At 42.0% G+C, this 22188-nt stretch overlaps 1 protein-coding gene across 2 annotated transcripts in view; it reads right to left on the bottom strand.

The window, feature by feature from the left end:
• Window positions 1-319: 319 nt before the first annotated feature.
• LOC113026046 (ephrin-A5b-like) overlaps window positions 320-22188 on the bottom strand; it is an 84429-nt gene continuing 62560 nt past the window's right edge. The window contains exons 2-5 of one of the 2 annotated variants that reach the window (XM_026174449.1): window positions 13841-14133; window positions 4647-4712; window positions 4430-4510; window positions 320-2447 (exon numbers count right to left, since the gene is read on the bottom strand). In XM_026174449.1, the coding sequence (XP_026030234.1) occupies window positions 2323-2447; window positions 4430-4510; window positions 4647-4712; window positions 13841-14133 (565 nt within the window). In that variant the 3' untranslated portion in view covers window positions 320-2322. The remainder of the gene's footprint in view (window positions 2448-4429; window positions 4511-4646; window positions 4713-13840; window positions 14134-22188) is intronic. The other variant, XM_026174450.1, reaches the window with a different exon arrangement.

Here is a 22188-nt window from a genome sequence, read left to right as displayed (position 1 = left end):
ATTGAAAAGGTTTTTGTTAATTAATAGAAAATGTCTTTTTTTTTCTTTTACTGTGGACTGGACAAAAAATGAAAATTTTAAAGTAGTTTGTGGAAAACAGGAACTTTTCTGTCATTTATATTTTGTCTATTTTTGTATGTTATAGTGTGAGTGTGTGTGTGTATGTGGGAGAGGGGGGGGGGGTCTTTATCAATAGAAAAAGCTGTAAAACATGTAAAAATACACTTAACCTTCCATTTAGTTTCCTTTGCCACGGGCCAGAATGGGCCAGGGGCCCACCCCTGATCTAGATGTATATTTAGCACAGGAGCCAGTCAAATAAAATATTTGCATCTCTTTTATTTGCATCTTTGAACCTAAAAAATATGCTATGTAATTACTATCTTTTCTTACCAAAGCTTCAGTTTCTTTCCCTAACTTGGTTTATTTTAACCCAAAGTGGCCCTAACACTCCCGTGCTTCCAGCAAGCAGGCAGTACAGGTGTTGTTCTTTAGCAGTGACATTAGCAAGGCTGTGTTATTTGGCGCTGAGTGAATGTGACAGTAGGATCTGTTTACCACATGTTCCTGCCACATGAGGAGAAAATAGAAGAGCATTATTGATCTCAGCAGGGGCACTACAGTTCTTCACATCTCGCCCTCTTCGTCTCTTTCCCCCCTTCTCTCAGGTCAGTTTCAGTTTGCCCCAAGAGAACAGGACACCACCTCGTGTTTATTCCATCTCCCCTGGTGGTCGATTTTTTCATTCCAGAAATAACTGGTACGAGGGTGCCCCCGGTGTATTTTCTGTACAGATGCCACTTTACACGACATCAAAGAGGGTAAATGAATCACAGTCCCGACCATCCTACGCACACTTCTTCCACCTGCTTTGCAATTCGCCCACCATCTCACTGAAACTTTTTTCGCCACATAAAATTTCTACTTTATTTTAGGGAAGAGAATTCTCCCTGATTTAGAAACAAAGAAAAAATGGACCTCATGTTAGGCATGGACACATCCCTGAACTTTGTAGGAACTTTGCCTTCTATTTACAATAGTTTGTGTTATGACAGTGATTCACAAAAACAATAGTGTAACAGTAAAACTACATTTGTGACATTCATTTAATGACATTTCAAACACAAATATTCTACGATTTCTACACCCTGATAGCACATCAGACTTTTTTTCCCCTCTTCTTCCCGGACTTTGTTAAAAACAATTAAAAACCATCATCAGCGAGCAGTCCAAACAGATACGTAAAACTGTGTGGTTGTTTTTTTTTTTTGTTTAATGGTATCAAATTAACTGTGGGTAATATAAACTAACTTAACGGGTAAGGGTGTTTGTTTTTTATTGCCTTTCTACTGTACTTACAGACTGAACCAGAACAGAAAAAAGCACAAGGACTTCACAATAAATAGGAAAATACATTTCGCCAGGCAAAAGACCGTATCGTTGTCTACGCGCCATTCAAATATTTTACTGTACACCCGTGTTGGCTGCTACAATTGAGTTATGTGAATTATTAAAAAATAAAACAAACACATACATTAATCAACCATTAAAATTGCCTCCTATCCAAACACTAAAAGATGAGTGCTTCTTTAACTTTTTCCTTTTTTTAAATCTCTCATAAAGGGTCCTCCACAGTCTGAGACAATGCATCCCTTTTAACCTGAGAGAGAGGTTAATCCATCAAAGGCCCGCCCCGTACCTCCACGCCTGTACCAACAGTCTCCAACAAATAGCATCTTTCTTTGTTTTCCTTTTTGCCGATGTGCCGCTCCAGGATCTTCTTCCACGTTGAAGTGAGATTTAATCATGTTACATGTTGGAGGTTATGTAATGTAAAAAACAAAACAAAAAACAGAGTTCATCTGTAAACTTCAGAGGGGTCCTGCTGTGCTTCTTTGCCATTCGCGTTAAAAAGTGTACTGATTGTGTAGACATTGTGTCCTGTGTGTTTATATGTTTAAAAGCATGTTTCTGTGCTTGTTTTAAATGCAAAAAAAAAGGTGTAATATCTGCATACTTTAAATGGTAGAGAGGCGAATAGGTAAAAGACGCTTTCACCTTGGGGCGCCACGACCATCGGCACTCGCCAGAAAGTCAAAAATCAAACTAGTTGGCATTTTACAAAGTCAAAAAACATCAAAGGCTTCAGCACCGAAGTCCCTTCCTCTCTCTTTGTAATGAGAGATTGTCAGTGATTTGTTTTAATTTTTTTTATTTATTTCATTTTTTCTTTTAAAAGTGCTCCTTGAGGGGAGAGGTTGCAGGGTAGAGCGGCCTGTGCTCCAGTTAGGACAGTCCATCCCTGATTTCTACATCTCGCTGCTATAAAGACAAGATGACAGCCAGGAGTATGAGGGTGGAGCTGAGCAGGAGAACTGAAGTCTGGCACCGTCCAGCGGAGTTCACATCCCTTCTTGCTGGCTCTGGTGACTCGTGACTGACACCATCTAAGAGCAAACAGATGAAAATGCACACTTAACAGGGAAAGCTGAAATTGTGTGATGATTTTGAGTAGAAGGCTCCCTCATGCAAAATTTTGATTGTGTATTTTAACCTCCTAAGACCTGCACTCTTCCACGGCATGCATTTTTCATTTCTCTTTGATATTTGGGCATATTGGGAACCAATGAATGTAAAAACAAAGAATTACCAGATTTTTTTTTTACCTGATTTTTGTTTCTAAGAAAAATGAGAGCCACATATGAGGATATTCGTTTAAAATTTCAATAAAATTTCGTAAGTGGATATCAGGTAGACCTTCCTTGTAGAGCAAAATTGAGTATTTTGGTCTAAATAACCCAAAATGGGATGTCCACATATGTGGACGCCAGGTCCTAGGAGGTTAATACAGTTTCATTTATATATGGCCCAGCCACCTCAAAGCACTTTATATTGTAAGGCAGAGACCCTACAATAGCACATAAAACATCAACAATCAAGCACCTTTAAGCAAGTGCTTGGTGACAGTGGGAAGGAAAAACTCCCTTTTAACAGGAAGAGCCCTCCAGTAGAACCAGACTCAGGGAGGGGGGCCTGCAGCGACTGGTTGGAAGGTGTATTTGACCCACTAATGAATCGTTAGCAGACCAGCCGTGTGTGGTTAAATTGCTGTCCTGCAGAAGTTACGTTTCTATTTATGAAGAATTTTCTGAATTTCTGTTTCATATCTATGAGGTTCTGGTTGGACTGAATATAGTTTTCTGGTTAATACAAATTGCGATTATTGCTAATTTTAATCTCCAACAGATTGCCTGTAACTTGACCCAATTCAACCACAAATTGGTAGCAGATTGAGTCTGTCTTTTACAGTCAATGAGATTGCGAGTTCATTGCTAATGGTGGCAATAATTTTGGCCATGGTCTCCAACCACTGTTTTCCCTTTTGTGACAGAAATATCTTAAAAGGCAACAAATGATTCAGAAAGAGCTTTACAAATGTTTTATATAGAGATGGAGCCCAAGAAAGTCCCACCAGCAACAGAGAAGGAAAGAGTCATGGTTTTCGACTGCCTTTTTTTTTTTAGCTTAGAGGCCTCCTTGTCATGTCTAACTGCTATCAAAAGTCAACTGATAAATGCCTAAAAGCTGCAGTTTGGTGGGATGCACTAGAAACACGTTGAAGAACAAAGAACTGAGCTTTTCTAAACTAATGAACAAAACAACGAGCCTTGCATGTGACAAAAGTGGATCCCAGGCATAAGACAAGCGGCACTAAAAGATTAAATTAAGCTTAAAGCAAATTTTGACAATATTTAACCTGTATGCAGTGAGTAATGTTGCTATATTTACAAATGCCTTAACTAACTAGCCTGCTAACACACAGCTAACTAAGCTTTTTATTGCCTTATTCGAAATGCTGGGTGCTAAAACAATGTCCTGTCATAGAAGATGGCTAAAAACATCAGATTTTGCTAGTTCCTTGTTATGGGTGCAATTTTTTAGAGTTACGCCTTGCACCTAATACCTTAACTCTATTCAAAGCTCCATCTAAAAAAATCTATCCATTTGCCCTATGTCCAAGTTTTTTTCTTTCATGTCTATGTCACCTGATACTGCAGCCACCAAAGACTCCAGGAAGTCACGACACCTAGTCAAGACACGACACCTACATTTAACTGAATTAAAAGGAGCCGCCATTTTTTTCTGCTAATCATAGCTAACCTTCTTCATCCTCCAGCTTTGTATTTAAGTGACACACTGGGAAATAGCGATGCAAATCCAAGTCTCGGTATATCACGATTACCTGAATGCCAGTCAATCAACTAAATTTTTGTCGATCATTTTATTGACTAACGTCATCCAAACCTCTGACTCGATGGTTAATCTGTCCATCACCACGTGTTCAGAATAATCTTTATCTATCCCACATGATTCCGTCACCATCACACACTGACAAACATCATGAACTGTACAGTATATTCCCACCAACCTCCAGGTTCTAGGGAGTTGTGACTATTATCATCAAAATTGACTCCTTCTTCCACGGTCCCAGAGTTTTTCACACAATTGTCTAAGAGAAACAAAGAGGAGAGAGGAGATGTGTAGATTAGACGAGTTGAACGTCACACGCGCGCAGTCCGATCACACGCTGGCACACATAAAGAATGGAAAACCAGGCAGAGCAGACACAACAATCTGGGACTCACTCTGAGGCCTGACGAAGACTTTGAGTCGAAGGCAGCTCCTTCTTCCTCTGTCGTCAGAGATGGAGGCTGTGGACACATCACACGGAGTTAAGAAACAAAGGCACTTCAAACATGCCAGCTTCAGTTTCAGATATCGAAATACCTTCTTTGATCTAATCTACTGCTGCGTGATCAGGGGAAATGTCATTCTGAATTAAAATGTCAGTTAAAATGTCACTATTATTACCACACTTGAACTTCTTAATTTGACAAAAGATACCTTTATACTTTGCAATAAAACAGCTTTGAGAGCACGAGTATCAGCGCTGCACCCTATCAGGCTTCATTCTAACACGCAACCCAAACACCAGCCACTCAGATGTGCCGGTGCTAAAGAGAGCTTTGCAGTTTACAGACATGTGTCTGGAAGTTGGGGGCAGAGTCAAAACTATTTGAAACAACTGGCAATGTGGGCTATACTTGTTCACGTTTGCGCTGTTGTTGAGTCCTTTAACTCGCCACCTGCAGCATAGAAGATAAAAGTCAAAACACAAAGAGCTTTGTAGTGCTGTGAAACCAAGCATGAAAAATAAAAAATCTCCAGCCATTGTTTGTGCTTCTCATCCATGTCTTTGATGGTTTATCTTTGTGCATTCCCCTTTCTGTTTAGCAACCAATCTGCACATGACCTATGTGCAGTTTTGTCGCTGTCGTCTCCCTAGCCTCTATAATGGTTACAATCCCCATAATTATTGTTTCTGTATAACCAATGTGCTACACAGACAGACACCTATATCAGGCCACACATCCAAATTAAGTAATTGCATTTAACAGTAGACAACTCCAGCTTGATTATAGCATGCTTTAAAATGTTTTGGTGGTGTCTTTAGCTAAAGCCTTTGTGGAAACTGGCCAAGTATGACATGCATATTTTTAATAATGATTCTAAAAGGGATCCAACGATGGTAAATGGGCGCTTTTAGAAGCAATCATACCTCTTGTATCCCTCTTGCAAATCCAGCACCAGCATTGCAACGCAAAAACTGCTGGGTCCAAATTTAGACCTACTGACATTAGTGGCAACGGAAAGGACTACCAGGATTGGCAGATGCAGCACACAAAGACATACAACTTAAGCTTGTAATGCTGCACAATAATGGGTTCTCAAAGTTAGAAAGGTTCTGCACCAACAAAGCAACTGCACTGCAGGAAAAGAGTTCTTTGTTACCTGAATCTGTGGAACCAAATCTAACCATCCTATTGCAAAATTATAGGGACTGGAGTTCTTTAAACCACTGAGATGGGTAACGATGGATGTGTGATGTGATGGAAACTGTTTACTTTGCTCTTAGTATCGAACTGTATTTAGCTGACATCGAATGTCTGGTCATAACTGTGATCACCCTTTAAAAAAAACTGGATACTTCTTGTATTGCTGTTTGTGTTTGATATTCAAGGAGTTTGGCTTTAAAAAAAGGACGTTTTACCAGTTTTGAAGCTTTGATATTTTCAGCCTAGTCATATCAGCGAAATACTTTATTTGTAGTCGGACCTTCTGCATTTGCATTCTTCAATAACTCCGAATCACCCAAGTCCCAGATGAAGTTGCTCAAACTGCCTAATTATCTGATAATGAACCCTATTGTAGGGAAAATTATTAACAGGTAACCGTGGTGTTTGCAGTATTCCTGATGTATTACCTAAAAAAGCCAGACCATTTCTATGACATGCTCCACAGCCATGACCAGTGGAGGCACAGAGAGCTCTCTAGACAGCAGAAAGGTAAAAAAAAAATTGCATAGCTACATTACAAGATTGCTTTTCTGTTCCAAATCCACTCGACGTTATCTATTCGCATTCACTTTGCGGCCTCTTAGCTCTCTAAATCTACCTTCATTCATAAACATCAGCGGAGCAGTAGAAACGAACAATCTGACAAGGTCGATTGTTTCTCCATCAGAGGTATTCCACTCTTATCTCCCTTTAAATTCGGTCTGAAGAGCTTTATCTCGGTGTCTGAACTTCCCTCTCATCCTGATGTAAAAGCATTTCTGCTCTATATTTTATGTCAATGTCACCCTCGTATTTCCAAGTCTAATTTGGCCAGGGGCAGTCATTTCTGCAGATGTGTGGCACGCTGTTATGCTCACCTTCGAAATCTCATTTCCTTTGGTTCCTGATTGTGAAAGGCAAAGATTAGAATTTGTGTGTGTGCCTGCGTGTGTTTCTGGGGTTGGGCATGTTTGCTGTGATTGTTTTCCCGAGCTAACAAAACTAATTAGTTTTCAAGTAGTAACGGGGTCCGAGCAGCTAATAGAGCGCTGAGGGTGTCACCAGCTGTGACGAATGGTTTGCACTTTTCTCAATAATATATTTTGCTTTTCTTTTTCTTGCCTTCTTATCTTAGTCCCACAATATTTTTTCCTCTCTTTCTCTAGCTTCGCCTCACATACAGCGACCTCTGCCATTTCCTGCTGCCTGTCAAGTGTCTGAAACTGCTCTTGATCTGACCGTTCAAACACACACACGCCCTAGATGACTTGATAAGCATGCATGTGCGCATGTATGTATGTTGTGGTTCCTGTATGTACATCTGTGCAAAGAGGTCTCCACAATTTGTCCAGGGACACTTGGCTACCCCGTCACGCAGACCCTCCATGTGATAGATTCTAGCCCAGCGGTAAATTCCTGATAAAAGTAAACCATGTCGGTATTTCCAGTTGCAGATGACCTGGGGCGTCATATTTCAAAAAGGCATTTTATCAGATGCTGCGCGGCTGTGAGAGGAGATAAAAATCATCTTTAAACTTTACCATGAGAGAAATATTGGAAGTGAAGCAGCAGAGGGAGGAAATGAATGACAGAAACCTTGTCAATCACGCTGCTTCTGTCTGTGTCCGCGGGTATTGAGTAACTTACCTCACAGCCCAACGGTGGCTGGAACAGAACTTGAGTGAACTGAACTCGACTGGCCAGACTGACTCTTTATGTCGCTCATGCTCCTTATGTCTAGCTTTCCTTGGCTTTTGTTATCTCACTCTAACTTTGCTCAATGGCTATAAAAAGTTTATTTCTGCATACTTGCACGGAACGTCTGGAAGGACACAGACAAAAACAATTGTCCCAACTTTCCATCCGAGACATTCTTTTAATCTTATCGGATTCGAGCTGCAACTAAGATAAGAATCATTTTAGCCTTTAAAATAACTTCTTGATTATTTTTCCATTAAATTATTACTTCTTTTTTTTTACAAAACATTTGAAAAAAGTTGAAATGAAAACCTAAAAGTTATACGTATACTGTACTGCCAATGACTTATTAAAGTACTGAAACACAATTTAAACCCACTTGATCTGCAGACACTGCAGTCATCCTGTGACAAACAAGCAGTTTTTATAACTTTCATCAAAAACCTGTAAATTTCAGCCCATCCTCCCACCCATGCCCCTTTTTTAAAAAGATTCTGTTATGTCAAAGGTAAGTATAAGGTGTTCTCTGGTGATTGTGATGCAACAGGCTTAGGCAATAGTTGGGCCTTAGTGACACAGACCTAGAGACTGCTCAGTGACCCACTCTCAACCTCCAGTCACTAGTGGAAAATATTGGCAAGTGATTACAGGAAGCTCCCACTTGTCGCTATGTAATCAGTTGCAAACAGTGTGTGGCAAAGTAAAAACTGTGCCTTCTTAAACAAACACATTTTAAGAGGCGTGCCTTTTACTGTGAAGCCAAACAGTCTCCGCTTCTGGTTTGTATCACATGTTTTACAGTTTGACTACCACTTACTGAATAGTTGGTTTGTTGGTTTGCGAGTTTTTGCAGCCGAGTTGGCGTCTTCAATACAAACCACAGGCAACCGTCGCAATCTGCTATTAACCGAAGCAAATCCCAAGAAGATTTTCGGCACCTCTTTGAGACCAATTTGAGAAAGCAGCGGGAAGCAAGCTACAGAAATATCTAACCAACCAAGTGTGGAATACACAATGTTCATGAAACTTAAGCTAAACAACAGAACTGGTCCGTTAGTGAAGCCTTAGCCCAGATTATACTTCATGGACATGGACAGCTGAAGACCCGAGTAATCATTCCTGTTATATCTCCTTGACCTCCGATTGTGTGGTTGTGTGGATGAAAAAACAGTCAGGCATGGGTACTGTCAGATGACAAAATTTACATCACTGGATCCCGAGCAGAACCTAACGGACTCGCAGACGCGGAAAGTATAATTCCTGCTTCAGACAAGCCTACACAGGCGCTCACTGAACCTAAAAAATGGGATTTAGTACCTAAACCTACCCGTGAACAAAAGCAAAAAAGGTGAAAAATGCAAAACACAAAGTTTACAAGTGGTTTCCTTACTGACACACTTGTGATTTACTCCACTGTCATCCTTCAACCTTGTGGACTTTGTAGCTTTTAGAGGAGGACTGTTATCTCTCAGCATCCAGTATTGCTGCAGGCTGTGCCTTAATGCACAGCCAAAGAAAACCCTCTGTGACAGCAGAGGTATGTGATAGAACTACAGTAACTGACACCCTGGGTTGAGACAGGCTTGGAAATAATTTCTCATCAATTTAAAATTTGTAAACCTCATTGCTACTCTTTGCTATTAAAACTATTCAGTTGAAAGTGAAAGTTTCCTACTTTCCATGTGAGCACCAGCCAGATCAGTCAGACAATCAGCAGTGGGCATACACAAAAAGGAAGTGGAAGGGAAAAAAAAGAATAGCCTCCGGAGGGATAAACAAAGCTGCTCTTATTTACCTTTGGCAGGTGACCATGGTGTATGCCTCAAAATGCACTCTGTGGTGTCATATATCAGTAGATCCTGTTATGCATTGGTTTTTTTTTGTGTCCTTTAGATAACTTGTTATTCCTTTGATCTCTTTTTTTTCTAATGTACAGTTGCAAAACTGTTTAAGAATCTTTTCTTTTCTTGTATTTCTTACTCCCTGGCATTAGGTCACAATGTTACTCTCTCATCGCATTCTCTCACCCTCCTCCTCTCCTGCCTTGCCACCATCGCTTCACAGATTCCACCACACACATGCAATTACCCGACCGTCTCTGCTCCTTTCTCTTGTGTCTACCACTGAGGTCACAGTCTGGGTTTTCTTTCCTCAAGCAACACAGCCGTGCTTCCCCATGACTGTAACTCCAGCTCTGCCTGCAACTCTAGACCCCAGCTATAGTCAGGTCATCTGACGACGAGACAACGGTAAACCTCCCGGTCACGCGCTTAGACACGCTTTGCACATTCAGTCATGTACTGTGTGGACTGAATCAATGCAATCGCATAGTCCAAACCTGCAGCACATATTCCATATCTCTAAACAGACTGGGATGGCGTGTAAGGCTGGGCTTCAGTGTGACTCTGAGGTAAATTAAACAAATCCTGAAATAAATACTCTGGGAAGAGATGTTTTTCTTGTGGTTTATCTTGGGGAACACAGCCCTTTGTTTTTGCGTTAGCAGCGAGGAGCTAAAGGAGAACTGTTGGGGTCCTGTGCTGCCGAGGTTCACGTCATTATCAATGTAGATCTGCGCTGGCTGTACGGAGCGGGACTCGGGCGTTTGAAGCAGGAGGGCTTTACAGGGAGACAGTCATCTCTCTCACGCGGGGAGAGCCAGACTCTCAACTGTCTCCTCTGAAAATTGGATTTCTATCCCCTGAGATTAGGATCAGGCTTCCCTTGCTCCACTGTGGCTCTATTAGAAAAACATGCCGCCCTCTGAGGCCAGGAGAAGCTTGCAGCAAAAACCTCGTCATCATACTGGTGACCTTTGACCTTCTAGGACTAGCCATAGTACTGATCTCACACCAGGATGGCTTTCCCCTAAGAGTCTGTCTGTCTGTCTGCCTGAAGGGTTGGTCCACATGCAGCTGCAGGTGTCATCCATTTGACATGCACCCCCCCCCCCTTTGCCAAGCCTAAGGCGAGTGACAATCACTGCAGAGGAGGACAAAGGAGTATCTGTCTTCACTGAGACGAGCAAGCATGAACACTCCTCTCAATATGTCATTTACATGCCCACACAACAGCTTCTCAAACCACATGTATAACACCGGTATTAACTATCAACTATTGTTAGGCTTTGCCGGTGCAGGATAATGTCAACATGCAATATGACACTGATATCAGCAGCTGATAAAACAGTGTTTAATGTAACGCAGCCAGGATTTCGGAATCTGGAGAAGAAAACCCGGATCCATCTGGAAAAATATGGGTTTCTTGTATAAACAGAAATATTTTTTTTTGTCATTGGTATAAATTTCAGGATTTCACGGCTCATTTGAAACTTAACAAACACAAACGATCGCTTAAAAACGTCAAATGTACATGTCTGTAGACATACCAAAAAAAAGATATTTGTTTACCGTGCTTAAAGTTTTGTTGGTGTGCTGGTTAAAGTCAAGCTAATGTTAACCATTACACTGTATAGAAACTTAAATCTCCTTTCTGCTAATATTTTTCTTTTTTTTTTTGTGGTAAATACAAACACAAAAATACTTTTGTCCATCAATAGTTGCACAAACATTTAGTTACAGAGAAAAGCACTTTATTAAACAGACTGCACCCTACTTCCCCAGCACTCAACAGGAAATATTACTGGTCTCTAAGCATTTAGATGCTAAAGGGAGAGGTAAGTAACCATGCTTGGTGGAGACCAAAATAAGAGCAACAATTCACATTTACCCACTTGCACACATTCATCCAGTGCTTCCTTTATGCTAAGGTGCCCTGTCTAACATTCACACGCACACTCTGGTTGATGCACTCAAGGCTCAGTATCTCGCCCAAGGATCCTGCAAAACATAGACTGGAAGTGTCAGGGATTAATCCACCGACCTTTCAACCTGTAGGTGACCCGCTCTACCACCTGAGCCACAACTGCTCCAAAAAAAGAGAATGATTATTAGAAAAACATAAAGAGTTAATGGAAAGAGTTAATTCAATTCAATTTTCAATTCAATTTTATTTATATAGCGCCAAATCACAACAAAAGTCGCCTCAAGGCGCTTCATAGATACAGAGAAAAACCCAACAATCATATGACCCCTTATGAGCAAGCACTTTGGCGACAGTGGGAAGGAAAAACTCCCTTTTAACAGGAAGAAACCTCCGGCAGAACCAGGCTCAGGGAGGGGCGGAAGGGAGGAAGACAGGATAAAAGACATGCTGTGGAAATAAAAGACATGCTGTGGAAGTTAAAAGCTCACTTTGGAGGCAATGGTATTTTGAAGCTTCCAGCACAGCCAAGGGTCTTCCAGGACAAGGCTTCCCTTTCAGTCACACTGGTTAATATATATGAATACCGTACATATAAGTTAAAATGATGAAAAGCTAAATCATTGTCAAGTGATGGCCTGTATTTTTTTCCTTAGCTCTATGCATCGCCAAGCTAAAGCCTGCTCAAATCTGATGGGAATCAAGGTGGACTATTAAACACAACCAGAGAACTTCCAGTACCAAAAATCTTGTCGCTTGCCTAATGCTTCTGTGTACTCACACGCAAATATCTCCTGACATTGATTCTTTCCACATCATCTGAGACTTGCCATTCATCATCACTAAACTTGACAGTCCATCCATCCACCCACCAGATTTCAAATAATGAAATATTTAAAGAGATGGACACAAAATAAACATACAGCTGCAATTCATTATACACGGTCTGAGATTTACATGTTTCCATGTTGCAGAAGTACCTCTGCAACCAGCATTTTCCCTGACTACAGACACATGAGATGTTCTGCCTGTAGGGCATTGGTATTCTCCTGGAGGTGTCTGTCATTTGTCATTTAATCCTGTGGTCAGACCCTGTGTTCTCAGAGGAAAAAGAAAAGAAACAAGTATCTGATTGATGAGTCATGAATCTGAGTCAGCAAGATAAAGTCCATATGGCTTTGTGCAGTTTCGGGCATATGGACTGTCTCTCTGCCTTTCTTCTCTCTCTTTCGATGATCAATCATCATCAATCTGCAGAAAACCTTGGCTTCTGTCAGTTCAGTGCCAACTCAACAAATGCAGCAGAATTAAGCAATCTATAACTTTTCTTATCCACATCTGAGGAACTGCAACAACATCAACAATTCTTTGGCAGCACTATAAATACAACGCAATCTCCCTAAACAATAAAGAGAATGGAGTCAAACAGACTAGCCAATTGACACAGAGATCCAACAGAAACATCCAGTGACGGGTAATATATCACAATACAAAATACTGCAATGAAAATACAGAATGAGATCCGGTAGAACTCGCAGGACGGCAGTCTTGATGATATTAAGATCCCAGATGCTAGCACGGGGAAACATCCATGGAAGGAAAGGAATGTTCAAAGTTAGTACCTTCGAAAATCTCTGGTGTCACCTTTGATCTGGCTGTGTCGTTAAAGTTTCCGAAATATTTTCTTACAATAAAAGTGGAAATTATTGTTTGACGGGTTAAATCAGTGACCTCAGTCTGGAGGCAAGGCTGCCAAGCTGCACTAGCACTGTGGGGGAAGTATGGGAAATAAGCTTTCTACATATTCTCTATTATCTTATTATCTTTGTTGTGATGCCAAAGCAGTCTTTCCGCTTACTCTTCCACTCCTTATTAATGTCAGTACCAGTGAGGGTCTTTCCCGACCACAAGTGTCAGCTAAATACCTCAAATCTACCATCGAGCGCTCTGTGTCTCATTTAGTCCATGTCTTCTGGCCCTGCAGGGCACTGACTTCACTTATGAAAACATGACTTCCCAGCTGCTTGTTTTCCCCGAGTCTTCTCACGAGGAGGAGAAAACTGAGCTCAGCCAGTCAGCAACAAACGGCACCTCGAGCGAGACCTCAACAGTAGAGATACTTTGTTCCCTCTGGCTTGTGTTTTGGTTTGGCCCTGGTTCCAAGGACTTGCAAAACAATATTTGAACACTGATGTCTTTTTTGCGAAATTCCAAGATAACTTTCATACTGGTCTACAGATGTGTTTCATACTTGGAGCTTCTTATTGTGGTGACGTGTGCACATAGTATACCTGTACCACTGAGTTAGCAGCAATACCAAAATAATAACTTCTTGGTTTGTAGAAAATTACTGAAATTAAGAGCTTTGAATTTCTATAATGTGGACTAATTTGATGCATAAAAAATGAGAAAAAAAAAAGAAATCGGATCAAGCATTTAATTCTAACTGCAATGCTAGCAATATCCAAAAGGCAGATACTCACAGATATAATAATACTCTCTGCCAGGGCGAAACTCAAAGCCTAAGGAGAAGGGCGTAAAGAGCTGGAATTTCTCTGAGAACTTGAGCGGTCCGTTTGGCGACAGAGGCCTGTTGCACTCCCAACGCTTGAAGCCCTTGGAGTTGTGGTCGCATGAGCTGTAGCCGTCGTAGTTCACCATGTAGAGGACGTAGCGCTCTGCTCGATCATCAGCAACTGGGCCGATGTAGTGCGGACAGTAGATGTCAAGGTAGTCATTGATGCAGACGTCGATGTGGTAGTCACCCCGGTAGAATCTGGAAGGAACAGAAGAAACATAACCGCCATGAGTGTTAAAAGACAGACATAGCTGCAGGGTCTGAAAAGCGAAGCCAGTACGGAAGGGCTTTGAAACCTGCATTCTTGTTAATGGGCACCTTGGGGCAATACAGCTGGTGGGTGGTGGTGGGGGGAAATAAGGCTTCCTGTCCTATAGAAATCCATGGGAAAAAGACCCTCAGCCTCAACCTCTCAACACTTTCCTGATGAGTTAATGGGCTCAGTCACTCATTTTGGGTCATGAATAAAGTCCATTCTGTACATTTTGGTCATTCTAAGAGCGAGAAAGAAGGACTGTCCACGATATGCACACTGGCTATCGACTTGTGGTTGAAAAGTCATTACTCAGTAAGTATGCAGTTTCACAATCAGATCCAACACTCCCTTGACATGTTTCAAAACACCAAGATGACTATAGTGAAAACATCTCGTTTCTTCATAATAGGATGTTACTAATCAGTTGGTGACATTACTGTAACTGCTGTCTGTGGTTTAATGTGGGAGCCTTTATTCAGGCAGGTAAAGCGTCAGTTTTATTTTTTCACCTGCAACAATATTTATAAACCCCACTGGGATTTTTACCAGGCCCAAATCTTCAAGGTTAAGTCCCTGATTCCATAATAAAGAAAAAAAGCCAACTGTGCAAATGTTATCTGAGGAATATTTTAGTGTCAAATCCTGAACCACATTTGGCATACATGACTGAAAAAAAAGCAAGACTTTTTGGAATATTTGTCTTTATAATCAAGAGTGAGGGCAGGTTTTATGTTGCAGCAATAATGCCACCATACTTGGTTTATTATTGGCTGTAATGATTGTTCTGCACATTTACATGAAGAGATGATTCCCCTGGCAACATGATACAAAGTGTGACTACTGGTCTTGACCTTTCAAATCATGTATTTGCCTAATGAAGATACACTGAGCATGCATGCTCTCTGCAGCTGCCTGGTTTGTGCTGTTCTTCACATTTAACATTCAGATCCCCTGAAGCAGTGCTTTGCTAAAGGGTACACCAGGAGCAGCTGTTTAAGTGTGCAGGAAGTTATTTATTGATTTGTTTGGGGAGTCTCTACCCATCATGTTCACTGATGATGCGTTTCCCTAAAGAGTTGTGAATACAGCAATACCTGATGACAAGTGGTGAAAAGTTGGGCAACTCAACAAGGCCACAGCTGAAGAAAAAGTGCTCAGGCTGGACCGTCAAAAAGATGCACGCAGGCTCTGGTTTTGTTTACATGATCTCATCATGTCAGCCTTAATCATCCCCAGCATCTTGTGAGATTCAACTGAGTTCGTCCGCAAGGCACCCGCCTGAGCAGAAAGCTCTCCTGACACATGCTAGTCACTCCTAAGCCATATATCAATGTTAGTACTCAGCAGCAATGACTTATGCTGGAGCTGAAATTAAAGTCCCCTAGCATTACAGGACTAATCCCCCTGGTTAGCATGTGCCTTTTGCAGCGCTAAGAGGATCCCTGCGTAGAATACGATTTTCATTAGCTCCAATATGACAGCATGATGTAGGAGCCCCTTGTGGAATCTGTGAGTCTGAGAAAACGAGGCCTGTTCTCAAGCCTCGCCTTGAAACAGCCCCTTGTGTTTACTGTACACCGAGTGGACACAAGAAGTGGGGAAAAAGTATAATAGCGACATATGCCAGGTATTCATTCCTGAGGAGAGCTATTGGAAACATATATTCCCATAGGCGCCGTATAAGGTTGCATTTCTGAGGCTTTTAGCGGAGACAGATTAGGCTTGGACAGCCGGCTGGATGTGTCTCTATAGCTGCTAATGGCCCGCGGTTCAGTATCACTGACATACTGCGGATGTCTTCAATACTCCACCTCTGTTCATTGACACAGCGAGGACCGTCAGGGGAGATGGGGCCAGAGACCGTGCTGGAGCATGCGGCAGGCTGATGATCCGATATGGGTGAACTCGCCAGAGCACCGTAGGGGGTTTTCTATCCTGACTTTTCACAGGCCCTCACTGGCCACAGATCACATATTATGCCTGTCTCTGCTCCTCACCGAGGGAATGGGAAAACCAATCAGCTGATCTGCGGCCAGGTGAGACAGACAAGGAGGGTTTTAGATGCAGCTGTTGCTACTGACACGTACATGAGCAGCATAAAGGGACGTGTGTGCTCGCCGTGGCCTGCCGGGGGTATCAGGTTGTCGTTACAGATTGTAAATGTGCTGCAGGATTAGTGGCCAGCCCACTGGGCTTGCAAGGGCCACAAATGAGTGGATGTGTGTGTATGCATGATAGCGGGGTGTGTGGGTGTCTTGTGGCACCGTCGGCCATATTCTAATCTTTTTCTCTCTCTAATTATAGTCTGGTCAAATGTGAAACCAAAGCCTTGTTTTCTCTCCCAGTTTTTTCCCCCCTCGAGCACCAGCTGAGCGCTTTGGCAGTCTCAGCATGGCCTCCCCGCGCCTTAGTTTCAGACTCGCTTGCTGATATTATGACTACCAGGGGTCAGCCGGCTCCACAGTATCATGTCCTCAGCCAGAAGCACAGTGGGATAGACTGCTTTGTCCTGTGTCTTTACAAAGCTGTAAACTATAGCTGTGCCCCTGTAAGTGTCAGAGGCTGTCAATCAAACACGACCCCAGAGTAACAGCTAAGATTAGTCAGGATTAAAAAGAGTTTCTAACTAATTCCTTTGTGAAAGAAAAGAGGAGAAAGTTTGTGAAAGTGACAGTGACCCTACTCGGGCTTGAGTATTTGTTTCCAGATACATCCGGATCATGTCTGAAGAGGGGCCAGAGTTTACTTCAAGCATCAGCAAGCGTGGTAAAATTAGTCTCCAGTGACTGATTTGCTTTCACTTCACTTCTTCAGTGCTTAAGTGCAGGGGAATCAAAACAACAAGTTCACTCGGGATGTTAGATTCCACTCTTTTTTAAAGCTTTTTAAACAGCATTTAGAATAAACTGGAGCTACTTTATCCAAGTGAAACTGTTCTTGGATATAAACTGTAAGACTTTATGCAAGAATAAGTTTCTCTTGAAATTTGAAAGTTTAAACACTGCATACATCATCTCCTCTTTATTGGAGTGGAAGCACAACTATTACTTCTGATGGCTGCATCCAGCAGGATAAGGTGCCACGTAACAAAGCTCATATCATCTCAAACCAGTTTGCTGAACACAACAATGAGTTCACTGTCCTCAAATGGCCTCCACAGTCACCAAATCCCCAATAGAGCACCTGTGGGATGTGGTGGAAAAGGAGATTCTCATTATGGATGTGCAGCTGACAAATCTGCAGCCACCGTGTGACGCTGTCATGTGAGTTAGGAGCAGAACCTCTGAGGAATCTTTCCAGCACCTTGTTGAAGCTTTGCCATGAAAACTTAAGGCAAAAAGGGGTCCAAGACAGTACTAGCAAGGTGTAACTAATGAAGTGTCCCATGGGTGTATGTAGTCCAGAAAATGTCTTGATTTCTCTTCAATAATCAATCAAGAAATGTTCTTTTTCACTTCAATAATCCAGTTGAACATAAATCTGGCACACGGTGATAAATTTTTACATTTAGATGTTGTAAGAAGCTGCTCACACGGCTTTCTTGCTAAACTTTTTCCTGCAAGAAACTCAGTTGAAATTTCTGCAACAAACCACAGTGTTACAGTGACACAACACTTGGGCTGTAAATCACAGTCCGACAGCACTGTGTGACATTATGTGAGCCAAACAATGTGACAATAAGAAAATGTGCTTCAGTCATCAGGGCAGCTACAACGACAGAGAAGAGCCACCCTCGAGACAATGCTGCACTTTAAATGCTGGGTGTAAAACTATGCTGGAGTTCACATGCCGCTCGCTGGAACGGCTGTCTGAATTCTGCCCAAAGCTTCCAGCCATAAAAGATCAATACAGGCTATTTATTATAGGGTGCTTCTCAAATGATCTGGAAAGTTTGCAATAAATAAACTAGAAAGATATTGCATGGAATAGGGATTAGGGAGGGTGGGGTGTCAAAACATTCCTCAGACACCTGGGTCGGGGAGAGGATTTGTTGCGGCACCTTTATCTCTCTCAGTTTTGGCTTTTATTCACAGCCCATGATCGATCAACAGCTGTTGGTGAAACCATTCACGATTTAATCTTGACATATTTCTTTTTGGCAAAAAATGTACTCTAAGCAGAGAGAGGGTGCCCTCTGAAACAGCGTGCACCCCTGCCTGCCTGTAAATGTAGTTTGAATGACCGGTTTCTTACTCGTGTCTTGGATGCGCTTCTCTCTGCTGCTCGTTTACGGTCAGACTGTGAAACACAGGATTGGATTCTAGCTCCGAGCAGAGCCAAACATGTGCTGCGAAAAGCGGGCTGCATATGGACTGTAGGTGTTTACTGCGAAAGACGATAAAATGCGGGGTGAGAGAAGCGAGAGCGCCAGCAGATGAGCCAGATGTTTGCCAGATGGAGGCTGTACGGACGTTTTTGAGTGGCACAAGTGAAATATTGATAAGACGCAGAGCCATAAATGCACCGGCAGACCCGCGATGTAGTGGAATAAATGAAATTACAGCCCTTGCTGCCTTCGGGTTTCTTCTTTTAACCAAAGTCTGTCTCCTGCTGATCTCTGCTCTGATCTCTACTTCATCTAACTTAAGACTAGAAGGACCCCCATTCTGGGCTGGACTGAAGCGTGTGAAAGAAACTTTTCTTTTTCTTTTACCCAGCTAAAAAGCCTCAACTGCTTTCTCAGTCACCAGCAATAGGGTTTCTTCATTTTCATCAAAAAAGATTTATTCATCCGTTTTTCTAAATGGCTTTGTTGTTATAGGCTATTTAGTGAGTCATTAAGCCTTCACAGGGCTGATCGAGGCAATTTCAACAGTTATGTTTTTCCTTTTGCTGTTGCTCTGAGCAGCGGGAGGTGTCGAAGGCTGAACAAGGCTTCGGGGTTTGATAGCAGGAGGCAGAAAGAACGATTAGACCTTAGCAGAAAAAAAAAAATTCTGGTTCAACAGTTCAGTATTAGTTATAAATGTGTCATAATGAGCCATTAACAAAACAAAAGCACCTTAGTCCATTTGTCTTAGGGATTAATGATCCCCGATTGGCTGAATTACTCATGCCCAGTTAGAGGGGTTTAATCAATGAATCAGTAACCGGAGCTCTTAACAAAGCACACATCTATGGATAATCCCTCTTTTCAGTCAGCTCTCCCACTTTGTTTGCTTTCTCTATCCCCATCTGGTGTGTTTGTGTCACTCCGTGGCCTGGCACAGGTAGGGAATGGTCGAGCCAGATTAGAGAGAAACCACAACACAGAGAGAGAGCGAGAGGTGGAGGAAGGGTGTGAAAACAGGAAAGAAAACAAGAAAAGGTGCCTTTGCACTATTCAGATTTTTTTCATATCTATTGCATTAAAGGTTTGATTTCTTTCTCTGTGACAAACAACGGTGCTCACGAATCTCTAGAAGAACGTTGTTTGCTTTTGCTTTTCTTCCATATTACAAAGCTTTTTTTTTTTTTGTTCCAGGAAGCATTGAAGGAAAGTCTTGAGAAACAGCAGGACCGTAAATAAAGCATTACTGTTTTATTTCCCAACATGAGGGTTTTAAATGACGTTTCAGGCCCTCTCTTTGCTGCCAGGAATTATGTTCTGGCAGAGAGTGAGACCTATATGTATTTACTTTTTATTTTATTGCCACGAATAAAAGGAAAGAAAAAAAACCCCCGTCTGCACTCAGGAAGCACCGATTGTGAAAATCTGGGTTGGTATTTGTGTTTAAAATAATTTAACCTATGACTGATGCACTTACTGATGTTTTATTTTTGTTTTTATTCTTTTTTATTCTTCTGTTTGTGCAGTGAAATAAAGAAATCTTCAGTTAAAAGTTTTTCAGTTTTTCATCACTCTGACTTCATCCTGGCTAAATGTCCACAATTATCAGCCACTTACATCAGAAAACATCATCCTATGTCTCAAAAGGCCAATATAAGTCAACTAATGGGCTGATATATCAGTGCATCCCTAGTCTGCACATGTCTCCTTTACCTTCCTCAGAACATATCTCTTTGACATAGTTTAATTCTTTTGGGTCTGAAAAGATGTTTTCTTTAAAACTGAAAAAATGACAGTAAAAACTTTGTAAAAGTAAACCTACAAGAACTAAAACCACCCATCAAAAAGTTCACAACCTCGTGAAGATTTCTTAATGTAGCCACAACCTTGACTGCACAGAAGTTACAGCACTGCCCTGTAGGAAATTCAGAGATAACAAAACAAACTGGAAAGTTCTTGGAGAAACAAAACGGGAAACAGGAGTGAGGACGAGGGAGTAGAGGGGGCAAAGACAGGGAGTGGAGGAAGTGAGGTTAAACAAAAGAAAGGAAGCGGGAGCAAAATGAAAGACGGGAAAATAAACCGAAGTAGTTATCAAAGAAAACAGGGTAAAACAGAAGAGTGGAGGAGGAGAAAATCAAATGGAAGACTGATAAACGGTAAGACCTGATCGGGAAAAAGAAAACAGTAGAAGACGAGTGGAAGGAGGAGAACAGGATAAAGCCGCCCTGTTGTTTTCCTAATGAACACGGTGGGTCACACGAGGGGCAGCTTCCCAGGGTTATTCCACAAAAAGAGAAAAGAAGCAATGCTTTGAGCCCACAGAAACACATGAAGCTCCTGTCACACAAACACTTGAAAGATGCAAATGCAACAACCGCAGAGTGCAGCCCTCACGCTGCTTCTTACTTTTCCACAGAGTCTGTAGTTCCCAGTCGCACCCTCAAGGGGGAGCCCTTAATGGGCCCGATAAGGTCCTGATCATGTAATGTGATGTCACCAGATGGGGTCTGTCCACCCCGTTGCCCTCAGGGTTGGGAGGTCTTGATCGCCCTCCCTCCACCTGTCCAATCATTCACAGCTTTCCGCCTCTGGAAAGTTAAAGCCACCATTACTTAGGTGGCTAATTATATACACACACATCTGTCCATAGACTCACAAACACACTCACATAGGCACAGACTGCATTTAAACACATAATGTGTCTGCCAGAGGGCTCAGGCCGGCTGGGTGCTGACAGCAGAGAGATGGGAAAAATGGAGCCTGTAAAGTATAGACAGTTCCCCGTTTTCTGCTTCTCTTTTTTCTGCTGGGAACAAAACCAGTGGAGGTGAATAATTGGCCTCTGATTGAAAACACATTGCTGCTTGTGGGAAGGCACCTCAGATAGTTCAGAAAGGGAGAACAGAGGCTGGATGAGATGGGAGCAGCGAGAGCGGACAGTTCGTCGTTGGTTCCTGGCGGTCTTGACTGTGTCAACTGCTAACTCGTCCTTCAACGCAGCTGCAGGAGCTCCGACAGACAGACAAGGATCTACGTAAAGCTTCACGTACTCTAACCAAACTTACCACAAAGCTCCTGTCTCTGAGCACTTCATGTACCAGCGCAAACTTTGAGAACAAACTAATTACTAAAGGTGATGCTGAACTCTCAAAATAGTGTTTCCAAGATGTTTTGCAATGTTAAGTTTGCTAAACACGCACACTTTAAATAAAGCCTTATTTTTCACATCTTTAATTTCTTGGAAAGAACTTTATGTTCAATCTAACATTCCTTGGAAAATGGAAAAGCTGGAACCAAGCATGAGACAGGCTACATTTCACATAATGCGACTAATGCAGCATTTTTCCATTAGAGGCCTTGTTTTCCTGGTAAATGCCCACTTATTACAAACTCAACACTCAACAGCCTGAAATTTGCGTTACCCCGATGACCTCAGTGTGATATAATCAGGGTTATTTTCTCTGACTTTACAAAATTCCTCCAGAAGAACAGAACAGCAACATGAAGCGGGGCCTGAAACGCGCCTTTAATTTAAAGTTGTCTCTTCGCAACAATTTAAAAAGGCTCAAACGCGTCAAAGAGAACTCACTGTAGTCACTGTAGCCAACAATGCAATGTCCTCTTTATTAGATTTAGGGAGAAAAAAAAATTAAACTTCTGATGTTAAACATAAGACCTAATATTGTGTTTGCTTACTTGACCTAATGAAGCGGGAACCCCAGTG

This window comes from Astatotilapia calliptera, chromosome 7 (assembly GCF_900246225.1).
Source record: "Astatotilapia calliptera chromosome 7, fAstCal1.2, whole genome shotgun sequence".
Classification (NCBI taxonomy): Eukaryota; Metazoa; Chordata; class Actinopteri; order Cichliformes; family Cichlidae; genus Astatotilapia; species Astatotilapia calliptera.
Note: the sequence above shows the minus strand (reverse complement) of the source record. Positions and strands in the feature narration are given on the sequence as shown.